Source organism: Perca fluviatilis, chromosome 1 (genome assembly GCF_010015445.1).
Source record: "Perca fluviatilis chromosome 1, GENO_Pfluv_1.0, whole genome shotgun sequence".
NCBI classification, from domain to species: Eukaryota; Metazoa; Chordata; class Actinopteri; order Perciformes; family Percidae; genus Perca; species Perca fluviatilis.
Genome location: NC_053112.1, coordinates 46,123,463 through 46,136,494, shown reverse-complemented (window position 1 = coordinate 46,136,494; position 13,032 = coordinate 46,123,463). Strand labels below are relative to the sequence as shown.

Below are 13,032 nucleotides of genomic sequence, written 5' to 3'. Positions count from 1 at the left end.
AAGAAAAGAGATCATATTTCACCTGTATTAGCTTCTCTGCATTGGCTTCCTGTAAAATTCAGGATTGAATTTAAAATCCTTCTCCTGACCTACAAAGCTCTAAATTGTCAAGCACCATCATATCTAGAAGAGCTTCTAGTACCTTATTGTCCCACTAGAGCACTGCGCTCCCAGAATGCAGAGTTACTTGTGGTTCCTAGAGTCTCTAAAAGTAGAATGGGAGCCAGAGCCTTCAGCTACCAGGCTCCTCTCCTGTGGAACCAGCTCCCAGTCTGGGTTTGGGGGACAGTAACCGTCACCGCATTTAAGAATGAACTTAAATCTCTCCTCTTTGATAAAGCTTATAGTTAGGGAGTGAGGAGTTGCAGCGTCCGCCTAGCCCGGCCACCTGCTTGTCTTCATAGTCATCAGATTAATAATATAACAAAAGTAGAGGGAGGCAGGCCAGTACAGCCCGATCCGGCAGGGGAGAGTTCTAAGCCCGACCAGGCTCATCTCCTTAAACTGTTAACCTGTCTCTCTTAGTTAGTTACGCTGTTATAGTTCTAGACTGCCGTGGGACTTCCTTCCTTCCTTTGACACACTGAGCTGCTCTCTCCTCTCCCTTTCCATTTGTGTGCATCCCGTCCCAGAAATGCTTGTCACTAACCTAGCTCTGAGGAGTTTCCTCCCCGGAGTCCTTATGTTTTTTTTCACCCAGTATATTTCCTTGGAGTACGTTGGCACCAAGATCCTGGTTGCAGCTGTCGCCGTGGTCCTGCTGCACCCCCTGCTAAACTCTGCGGTGCCCTGGAATGTCATGCTGCGTCCTGCTGAACCCTGCTACTTCCTGCTACGTCCATCCATGCTCTGCTGGGCCACGCTACATCCTGTAACGCCCTGCAGCGCCCTGATATGACATGAACTACAACGACTACCATTTGAAGTCACTGTTCCATTATATTTAATTTGACTATTATCGGCACTGTTCATCACATCCCCAACCAGCACCGTCAGACACCGCCTACCAAGAGCCTGGGTCCGTCCGAGGTTTCTTCCTAATAGGGAGTTTTTCCTCGACACTGTCGCACTGCTTGCTCTTGGGGGAATTATTAGAATTGTTGGGGCTTTGTAAATTATAGAGTGTGGTCTAGACCTACTCTATCTGTAAAGTGTCTCGAGATAACTCTTGTTATGATTTGATACTATAAATAAAATTGAATTTAATTGAATGTGTGTGTATATGTGTCTGTGTGTGTTTCTGTGTGTGTGGATGTGTGTGTTTCTGTGTGTGCGTGCATGTTTGTGTGTTTGTTTATGTGTAACATTACTGAATCGACACCTCTGTCTCCTTTTCAACTTATAGCCAATTCTTCCTGCACATCCATAGAAGGTTTGAGATTTCGTAGTTCCAGTTTAGGCAGTAGGTTTATCAGTGTTTACCATCAATAAAACGTTTACTGGGACATTTCACCACTTTATTGACTCAAATAAGATTGATTATTAAACCACCTTGATGGGAATTGATGGGAAAACAGTCCTGTCTTCCTGCAACACAACTCAATACTGACGCACAAGGCAAAGTCCACAAGTTATATGGTCAACTCTGTCACAACAAAGATATTAATCAATGTGATTCAGCGTGCATATATATATATCGGACAGAGACTCCTGTCATCACTCACCTGTCTGGTACCCGAAGAGCACTTAACATTTACCTGACCGCTGCTTCTCTCTGTAAGTCGTCATGCTTCAACGTTGCTTTTTTTTGCGTTCATATCTTTCTCTTACCTTTCAATGCTTCTAGTTTTCAGATCTGTGAGCATCCACCTCCCTCCAGACGTTCATTAGCTTTCATCATGAAGATTCTGCTGGTCCTCTCTGTTCTCCTCTGTGCTGCTCTGTCCATCAGGGCTGCAACAGGTGAGACATAATACTGCTTTTAATCTGGGATTATTGGCATTATTTCTCACTGTTGTTGTTTTATCGTTGTATTTGGTATATCTGTACTGTTTTTTTGGTTTCTGTTTTGTTTTTATGTAAAGGGCCGTGGAGTACATTTTAAGGTGTTATATAAAATACATGTGTTATTGTTACACTCAAATACTTGTACCATTTCAATAACACATTTTAGACTATTGTGAAATGTAGATGATATATTGAAACAGACAGACTGATGCCAGTCTGATGTAGGTTACTGTAAAACACTGATCTACATCAACTATCTTTGCCGTTCTCCCCCCTCAGTTGTTGTAGCTGAGGCTGCTGCAGTACCACAGGAAAACAAACCTGCACCAGAATCAGGTACTGGCTTTTTGTTTGAAACTTTCCAAGTTGATCAGTCAGATTACAGACCAGCATGTTATCAATGTACTTTTCTCAAACATCTTTATTTAATTTAATTTCAGATAATGTTGCTGTAGCATGGTCATTCAGTTGGTTGTTAGTTTATATAAGTTAAAAAGTGGCACTATGCAGATAGGTGTGGCAATGCGAGACTAGTAAAGTAACATTATTGGGGTGTCCTCTAGCTCACCCTGTAGAGCGTGCACCCCATGTAGGCTGAGTCCTTTGCAGCGGCCCGGGTTTGAATCCAACCTGGGGCCCTTCGCTGTGTGTCTTCCCCTCTCTTTCTCTCCCCCTTTCCTGTCTATCCACTGTCACTATCGAATAAAGGGAAAAGCCCCCAAAAAATAATCTTTAAAAAGTAACATTATTGAACATCTTACTGCAAACGTTACCCCAATACCTGTGAGGTGTGCTTTCAGGTGTCGCTTCAAGTTTGTAATATTCTTCCAGCTATTCTGTAGCTGCAGATCTTCTTCTCTTTTTTTTCTGACCAAGCCTCACTGTTGCCATCATGTACTCTTCTCATCACTGTCTCACGTTGGCGGAGCTCCTGCAGCTGTTCCAGGCTTCGCTTTTGGCAAAGTCACTGAGAAGAGGGTTCAGGCACGCAGAGAAATATATGTGTAGTGTAGCCATCCAATAACATGAAGGACATTTGGATTAAGTGATTGTTTAAACAATAACAGCCGTTGTAATTTATTTGCCTCTTTTTTCATCAGCGATATCAAATGGATATTTAGTCAGTTGTTGTTTAAAGGTCCCATACCATGCTCATATTCATGTTCATACTTGTATTTTGGAGTTCTAGAACATGTTTACATGCTTTAATGTAAAAAAAATATTTTTTCTCATACTGTCTGTCTGAATATACCTGTATTCTTGTATTCACCCTTAAATGTCTGAAGCGCTCCGTTTTATTGATGATATATTGAAACAGATATAAGGACAGACTGATGCCAGTCTGATGTAGGTTACTGTAAAACACTGATCTACATCAACTATCTTTGCCGTTCTCCCCCCTCAGTTGTTGTAGCTGAGGCTGCTGCAGTACCACAGGAAAACAAACCTGCACCAGAATCAGGTACTGGCTTTTTGTTTGAAACTTTCCAAGTTGATCAGTCAGATTACAGACCAGAACCTGTCACCATGTACTTTTGTCAAACATCTTCACTTCACTTCAGATACTGTTGCTGTAACATGAAGCATTGTGTATCATCACAGCAGGCGTTGCTCAATTTCTTCTTGAATCATTAATGAAATTTCCATTTGAGCTGAAGGAAAACTTTTAATTTGGCGAATCAGTGAAGGGAACACCACAGTCCGATTGTACTTTCTAACCTCATTCATGCATTCCTTTAAATAAGCAATATGTAGCAATAAACCAATCTGCTGCTTTTTATCACCTGGAGGCTCATACAGGCAGTGTTGGGAAAGTTCCCTTTCTACATGAACTAGTTCAAAGTTTTAAAATTTTTAAAAAGAACTAGTTCAGTTCATAGTTCATACTTCACAGTTCCAAAAATGAACTAGTTCATAGTTCTTTTTTTCCATATGTTGCCGCAAGCTATTATTTTTCAAAATTATTGCCACAGCCCATATAGAACCACAGACAGCAATTATTTTATCAGTTTTAACACTGAAACTATGCGTCAGATTTAATCTTCATATCCAATCAGTCCAATGTGCCGTTTGAGGTTTGCTGTGGATGGGACTGAAGTGCGGATTTTCTTTTTGAAAGCCGGCGGGCAAAGTTTGCACAGAAATGTAAGATTTTTCGCATCCTCACCGACCTCGTCATGAAACTAGTTTAAATGATCATATGAAGCCTCCTTGCTGCTTCGTTGCCTCCACGCTGCTTTTTGTTTTGATGACACATGCGGCGGTGCAACACTGGTGGCTGGTGTTGCCAGATTGGGTGTTTTTTCCACTACATATTAAGGCTAGAAATGGCGATAGGTGTAAACCGAGCCCTGGGTATCCTGCTCCTTATGAGGTCATAAGGAGCAAGGTTACCTCCCCTTTCTCTGCTTTGCCCACCCAGAGAATTTGGCCCACCCATGAGAGAGAGAGAGCATGGCTTTAAAACGAGCAAAGTGGCAGTTGGTCAAGGCCACACCCCTACCCTCCATCTTGCCCCCCCCCCCCTCTCTCCTCCTCAATAGCATTTAAAGCTACAGACACAGAAATGATAGCCTGACAAGCCAGACCCACATTATGATGTTGGGTCTGGGAACTCACCATTGACGGAGCTCAATCCGAGGGGCGGGATAAACGGTTGTCTTTCAAATTCCCTCTGCACGTAATAGGATAGCACTACAACCAGGCAGAGCAACGAAGAAGGTAGCGAAGCTAGTTGATAGATTAAACTTTTGCCGTATCCGGTCGGCAAAACTCCGAACACATCTTCCTTTTTTAAAGTGCCCATATTATGAAAAAAACACTTTTTCTGGGATTTGGGGTGTTATTTTGTGTCTCTGGTGCTTCCACACACATACAAACTTTGACAAAAATCCATCCATGCTGTTTTTGAGTGAGATACGGTTTCTGAATGTGTCCTGCCTTCAGTCTCCTGGTGAGCTGGTCAAAATCGGCTCGGATTGTGACGTCACAGTCCGAAACGAGCTGGCTAACCACAACCGTTAGCTCGTAGCGTTAGCATTAGCATGCTAACGCTAGCATGCTACCTCGTTCTCAATAGCAAAGCACTGCTACAACACACACAAGTTCACCATAATCTACAAAAGAACTACTTACATGTGCTCCCTCATTTAGAAGTCTCCCAGCTAATCCTGCCTTGGAACTGACCGAAGTTGGAGAAACAGCCTGTCTTTTAATGTCTCTAGAGTTAGCTAGCTGACATGATCTACATCTGAACTACTGAGCATGTGCGAGTGCAATCAAAGATAGTACAGAAGAAGAAGATGAAAAGAGGTCTCACTCTGTAGCTAAAACAGAAACCAGGTGAAAAGAGGATATGCAGCAGTGAGAGAGAGTTTGGTTTTTCCAGCTCGCAAGCCAACGGAGAGTGCCTAGACCCCCCTGGCTGCAAATTAAATTTGCTGCCGCTAGGGTGTGTCTAGATTTCTAGGCTATAGAAATGACACATCCTAAGGAAAGCTCATTGTGGGACTGGCTCTAGTGGCTGTAATTCTGCACTAAGGCTGAATTTTGGGAAAGAGACTCCAGATACAGTATTAGGGGACCACTAAGGTCTATATAAAAGAGACTTTAGATACAGTATTAGGGGACCACTAAGGTCTATATAAAAGAGACTTCAGATACAGTATTAGGGGACCAATAAGGCCTATATAAAAGAGACTTTAGATACAGTATTAGGGGACCACTAAGGTCTATATAAAAGATACTTAAGATACAGTATTAGGGGACCACTAAGGTCTATATAAAAGAGACTTCAGATACAGTATTAGGGGACCACTAAGGTCTATATAAAAGAGACTTCAGATACAGTATTAGGGGACCACTAAGGCCTATATAAAAGAGACTTCAGATACAGTATTAGGGGACCACTAAGGTCTATATAAAAGAGACTTCAGATACAGTATTAGGGGACCACTTAGGCCTATATAAAAGAGACTTCAGATACAGTATTAGGGGACCACTAAGGCCTATATAAAAGAGACTTCAGATACAGTATTAGGGGACCACTAAGGCCTATATAAAAGAGACTTCAGATACAGTATTAGGGGACCACTGAGGTCTATATAAAAGAGACTTCAGATACAGTATTAGGGGACCACTAAGGCCTATATAAAAGAGACTTCAGATACAGTATTAGGGGACCACTGAGGTCTATATAAAAGAGACTTCAGATACAGTATTAGGGGACCACTGAGGTCTATATAAAAGAGACTTCAGATACTAGGGGACCACTAAGGCCTATATAAAAGAGACTTTAGATACAGTATTAGGGGACCACTAAGGCCTATATAAAAGAGACTTCAGATACAGTATTAGGGGACCACTAAGGCCTATATAAAAGAGACTTTAGATACAGTATTAGGGGACCACTAAGGCATATATAAAAGAGACTTCAGATACAGTATTAGGGGACCACTAAGGCCTATATAAAAGAGACTTCAGATACAGTATTAGGGGACCACTGAGGTCTATATAAAAGAGACTTTAGATACAGTATTAGGGGACCACTAAGGTCTACAGTACAGGCCAAAAGTTTGGACACACCTTCTCATTCAATGTGTTTCTTTATTTTCATGACTTACATTGTAGATTCTCACTGAAGGCATCACAACTATAAATGAACACATATGGAATTAGGTACTTAACAAAAAAGTGTGAAATAACTGAAAGCATGTCTTATATTTTAGATTCTTCAAAGTAGCCACCCTTTGCTTTTTTGATAACTCTGCAAACCCTTGGTGTTCTCTCAATGAGCTTCATGAGGTAGTCACCTGAAATGGTTTTCACTTCACAGGTATGCCTTGTCAGGGTTAATTAGTGGAATTTTTTCCCTTATTAATAAAAAAGCAAAGGGTGGCTACTTTGAAGAATCTAAAATATAAGACAGGTTTTCAGTTATTTCACACTTTTTTGTTAAGTACATAATTCCATATGTGTGCATTCATAGTTTTGATGCCTTCAGTGAGAATCTACAATGTAAATAGTCATGAAAATAAAAAGGAAACGCATTGAATGAGAAGGTGTGTCCAAACTTTTGGCCTGTACTGTACATACATTACATACACTGTACATGTATATTTTATATACAGTACAGGCTGTACTGTATATAAAAGCATCCAAAAAGCAGCATGTCATGGGACCTTTAATCGATTAGTTGTTTGGTCTGTAAAATGTCAGAAAATGGTGAAAAATGTTTCCCAAAGCCCAAGTGTTCTCAAATGTCTTGTTTCGTCCACAACTCAGATATTCAGTTTCCTGACACAGAGGAGCAAAAAAAAGAAAATAGTCACATTTAAGAAACTGGAATCAGAGAATTTTCTTTTTTTCTTTTCATAAACAATGACTCAAACCCTTATAATCGTTGCACCTCTAATACAGACCTGTTGTGACTGGGTTTACAGAGATGGATGCTGCTACTGATGTTGCTGATGGCAGAGGACCTGCTCGACATCAAGGTAAGAAAATCACATGACATATCTTCACAGTAACATGAGGCGCCTGCTGCTGCTGGAGTTCAAGAAGAACAACTTCACATTCGTTTCTGTCCTGAGATACTGAAGAAATCACATAATGAGTAAAAAAAGAAGTATTGATTGTAATTATTTTTTTTTTTTCTCATCGTTCCAGCCCGTTTTGATTTCTGCCTTGATGGTTGGCTTAGTTTCCGTGGTAACTGCTACTTCTTAGCCAACCAGGCTTATTCCTGGAGCAGTGCAGAGGTAATAACATAGTTTATTACAACAGTACAGTATAACATTGTTTTGAATTAAAAAACAAACTCCTCCTCTCCTCTTGTCCTGTCCTGCAGAGGTATTGTGCCGGCTTTGGTGCCAGTCTGGCTTCAGTCCACAACGTCTTGGAGTATAATTTCCTCCAGCGTCTGGTCAAGACTGGTGGCCACACTTTTGCCTGGATTGGAGGTTACTATTTCCAGGTTTGTTCACATATTTAAAAAGCCTTCATTTTATGAGTGATTTCTAGACTGCAACGTATTCCTTTTTCTCTTTCTCTTTGTTTTCTTCAACCTGGACCCTATTTTATTTAAAGGGGTGATAGAATGCAAAACCAATTTTACCTTGTCATAGTTGAATAACGACAGTTCGGTGGGTAAATAGGACATACATAGAAGCTCAAAGTCCCACTGACACCCCTTTACTATGAAAATCTCATATTTTGAAACTGCCGCTGAAAACGGGCGAATCCCAACAAAGCTAGTTGCTTGCGTAAGCATCTCAAAATCCGGAACCTTTGTCACAGCCATGGGTGTATTAAGAGAACGGTCACGCCCCAACATTTACATAGGCTACACAACTGACCTGAGATCAGGTAGTCTTCTGAATCTAGCTAGGTCACACAGATCTCTGCTATTCCATTACAAAATTCACTTCTGAAACTTTTTTATGCGAGAAATCAACTATATAAAGCTCAAATATGGGCCGCTTTACGAAAAAGGATGGCTAATTGCAAATTTTCTCCGACTGTGTGTCGGAGTTTAGTGCCGGTGTTGGTGCTGCCTGGGTTGCTACATCGCCGCCCTGACCGCAGTGTCAGCGAGCTTGTTACGCCCGCAATCTTTTACCGCAGCCCGCAGGTTCCAGTTAATCTTATAATGGGTATGTGTGTTGAGTTATTTAAACAAACAATCGGGGAAATAAAGCCTCTTGTCCGCGAGTCTCATTGATAGAGCCGCGGTGAGATGGAGTCCATCAATGAGAGCTAGCTAGCCTCCTAACTCTGACATTCACAAAAATACATTCAATTGAAATCCGAAATCGGACAAGTGTTAGCTAAGCTTTGTAAGACCTTGAGGAACCTGTAATATTCATGCCGTGACGAAATTCAAACTGTAAATATACTTTAGTTATGCGAAAGTGAGCAAGCTGCGATATTTCCCCATTGTAATGAATGGGACATATAGCAAGCAGCTGCTCGTCCTACAAAGACGCCTCGCGTTCATAAAAATGCCTCAAAATCAAATTGGACACAACGGTTAGCTTTATAAGACATTGGGGAATGATGTCATATAAGTGGTGTGACGAAATTCAAACTGTAAATATATTATAGTTATGCCGGCAGCTGGCCGCGGAGCCCCGTATGCAGTATCCACAAAGGGTGACTTTGCGCTGGGTATGGAGCCCAGCAGGCTGTCGCTTTCTCGTCAGACTGTGTGGAGCTCCTAAAGTCCGACACGTCTTACCAAATTTGCAATTAGCCATCAATTTTTGTAAAACGGCCCATATTATATTTCAGCTTTATATAATTGATTTCTCGCTTAAAAAAGTCTCAGAAGTGAATTTGGTAATGAAACATTGCAGTGTCTGGAATATGAGATTCTGTCGCTTCTCTAATGTGGGGATTCGCTCAACCAATCAGCGCGCGTCTCTAATGTGTGCGTATGGCAAGTCGCTCAACCAATCAGCGCGCAGCTCATCTAAATATTCATGACCATACCATATTTGGAAGAAAAGCTCTTGTTACAAATAGGGCCAAAACACAGGGATGCATAAGCAGAGATGGCAAAAGTACTCACTTCCCGTACTTAAGTAGAAGTACAGATACTTGTGTTAAAAAATACTCTGGTAAAAGTAGAAGTACTGATTTAACTTATTTACTTAAGTAAAAGTAACAAAGTACAGGCTTTGAAATGTACTTAAAGTATAAAAGTAAAAGTAGCCTTGCGAATGACAACCACTTTTTATGCAAAGCTACCTGGACCACACACGCGTACTAGAGTGCAAGATGAGAAACTTCAGTGGACATAAAAACCAGGCTCTTTATATGCCATTGTCTACATTTTAAATGGATGTCTGCCAAACATCACATATATGATTATTGTGACAGAGACTATGACTCCAGCTTAATAAGATTCTGACTGAGTAGCAAGATATGAATTCAATTGTGATTCTGTGAGAATTCACAGATCCAGTTTCTCTTTTTTAATCGTCCCCTTAACATTTAAAGGAATCTACATGTATGTGTGTGTGCTCAAATATAGAAAGAAAATAAAGGATACAATATGAATTACTAAACATAGATTAATTAAGAAGTTCCCCATACTTTTAGAGTTACACAGCACATTGGCCAGGAGTCATACTTGACGCCTCCTAGCCTATCTCAAACATCTCTCTCAGATAAGGCCAGGGATGATTGGGAATGTCTTGCTGCTTGTCTGCCTAATCTCTGGGATCTCTGTTTTCTTCATTTTCTTCATCACACGTTACCACCATCATGCTGCAATTATTTACCGCAAATGAATGCAGAATGCGACCGAATCTGTCGAGTCGTCTTGTAGTGGTGCGTTACATGCAACGTAGCCTACAGTATATTCCCATCCAATTAGATTGAATTCAGTATTGATCACGTGAAAAATAATAACGGTAACTCCAGTGAAATTATTTGAAACTTGCTAGTGAGGACTAGATTAGGACCGTATTTAAAGCTGATGCTGGTTTCAAACTTCGCCCCCCCCCCCCCAGGTGTGTCTGTAAAACACGGACAACTTCTCTCTTTTGATGCTTTACAAGCAACGTGAAACCTAGCTAACAGGTGAAGAACACAAACAACTAAATCACTAGCTAACCTACTTTAACTGTGCAGGAACTATAGACCAATACAACAACAGGCTTACATTAACTGACAACATAAGTTATACGACTTACAGTTCTCAAGGACGCACACACACCATCTCAACTGATTATCCTCCGGACAGCAGCCTCTCTTTCTTTTTTTCTAACTTTTTTCTGTGTGGCGCACGCGCCCGCTCGCGGGGTGAGGCGCGTGTCCGCGCTATTCTCCGACATTACGACCTCTTGTACAAAACTAAAGTAACGAGCCAATTTTTAAAATGTAAGGAGTAGAAAGTACCGATATTCGTGTTAAAATGTAAGGAGTAAAAGTAAAAAGTCGCCACAAAAAAAAATAGTAAAGTAAAGTAGAAATATCCGAAAAATCTACTTAAGTACAGTAACGAAGTATTTGTACTTCGTTACTTCCCATCTCTGTGCATAAGGGCCAATAAAATATCAACCAGGCCATTTTCAGCCCAACCAATGTTACATACCCCATTAGGAGACCATAAGGAACAGTGTCAAATACCCTATATAATCATTCTATCACCCCTTTAATGTTTTTGTGTCTAAGTGAATAATGGGATGGGAGCAACAATATTTGAAAATGGTCCATCTTAAGCAAGATAACGTTAATGGGCACTTGCGCACCTTCAATTTCCGTCCACTAAAAGTGACAGACTCAGATTATTATTCTAAGTGTCTGACAACATTATGGAAAGGATCCCTACAGAGATAGACCTTTTAGTTAAAAAGTAAGATCCTTTTTTTTTATTTGAAACAGCCCCGAAATCACCATCACCAAACACCACCAGACTCCATTTAATTAAACAGTAATTTTAACATTGTGAGACACACTTGATTTAAAGTCTACAGAAATAAAATAAAACTTTTAAAGGCCATCTTGGTTCATCTGTCACTATTCCAACAATCACCACTCTGTTTTAGCTGAAACAAAACCTTAATTCACCCATTTACATGTGGAAATATGCTGGCTCTATATACTAAAAGTACTGATTATTTACATGGAGTCTGGTTTGTTTGGCGATAGCGATTTTGAAGCTGTTTCTGGTTAAACAAAAAGGATCTTACCCTTTAACAAAAAGGTCTATCTCTGTAGGGATCCTTTCCATAATGTTGTCAGACACTGACCTGAACCTGTAGTAGTAAAAACAGAACTTTTAGTGGACGAAACTGACGGTGCACATTTGTCCTCTAGGGTTACATTGCAGCCCGGTTCATGGCTGCCAGTTGCAACGCTCTCGCTCAGTACTGGACCTATTGCAAAGATCTTTGTTTACATTAGTCACTTAGACACCAATGCATGGTAAAATAGGATCCAGATTGAAATAAAACCCAGAAATTACCCTTTATTAACATTTAACCTAATCTTCCATCAAAGTAGATTAACATAGTCTGTGCATATTGTATTACACTTAAATTCCATTTTTAGGAAGTTTTCAGTTCATCCATTAGGAATATAGGTTTGAAATTCATTTTGTAAAATATAACATGTGATTTTAGCACTTTTCAAATTATTATAAATTTCTTTTAGAAAAGTGAAACATTCTTTGTGAAAATTGATGCAGTCTTTGTTTGTGTTTTAGTCAGAAATGCTCTAATTCTACACTAGCAGGTGTTTCAACTAAACGTGTACTGAAGGGGACTGTAACATTGATTTCCTGCAGGGTTTCTGGAGATGGGAAGATGGCTCAGCGTTTGACTATACCAACCAGGGATCAATGAGCTCCACTTCCAGTTACCAGTGCCTGCAGGTCAACTCTCAAAGTAAGAATAGAAACCCCACACACAGTCAACTGTCATGAAAAAAACACTTGATCATACATTAATACAAGTTGATTGACGTCATTGTGTTGACATTTCTGATGATGCTGATGTTTTTGCAGCGTCCAAGGGCTGGTCCAATAACGGCTGCGCCCATAGCTACCCATTCGTCTGTCAGATAAAGACAAACTGCTAGTCGTCACAGTGTGTGCAGTGCTCCTCCTGACTTCTACAGATGATACTTAAGCTGCTGTTTGTTCATTATAAGACTGTATGTCACTGTCATGATTTATACATGCTGGACTCATACACACTATTTGTAACACAAATCTCAGCACAATTTAATCCATGTCAGTCTAATGAGTTTTTTAAGCCTATGTATATTTTTAACAACAACAGTTTGGAATGTAAGGCAATTGTAGGGGTTGTGATAAATTGTAGGGGTTGTGATCAGTTGTAGGGGTTGTGATTGTTGATTGTATTTATTACATGTCATTTAGCTGACGCTTTTATCTAAATCCAAAGCTACTTACAATTGATATATATGTCAGAGGCCTGTCTTGCTCAGGGACACATTGGTTGATGTATCGCAGTGGGAATGGAACCCACACCAAAGGCATGTGTCATATCCACTGCACCATCACCACCCCATAATATATATTGCTGTATCCGCCTAAAGAGTGTAATAAACTGT

At 40.4% G+C, this 13,032-nt stretch overlaps 1 protein-coding gene across 2 annotated transcripts; it reads left to right on the top strand.

The window, feature by feature from the left end:
* Positions 1-1,609: 1,609 nt before the first annotated feature.
* Positions 1,610-12,791, top strand: LOC120564433 (ladderlectin-like). 2 transcript variants are annotated; one of them, XM_039809394.1, is made up of 9 exons: positions 1,610-1,716; positions 1,787-1,902; positions 2,227-2,283; positions 3,353-3,409; positions 7,389-7,442; positions 7,615-7,706; positions 7,796-7,921; positions 12,242-12,341; positions 12,461-12,791. In XM_039809394.1, the coding sequence occupies exons 2-9, from the start codon at positions 1,839-1,841 to the stop codon at positions 12,532-12,534; spliced, it is 624 nt and encodes a 207-aa protein (XP_039665328.1). In that variant the 5' UTR covers positions 1,610-1,716; positions 1,787-1,838; the 3' UTR covers positions 12,535-12,791. The 2 variants fall into 2 exon arrangements, with proteins under 2 accessions (XP_039665328.1, XP_039665337.1); XM_039809403.1 differs by having other exon boundaries at positions 1,649-1,716; positions 1,794-1,902.
* Positions 12,792-13,032: the final 241 nt, after the last annotated feature.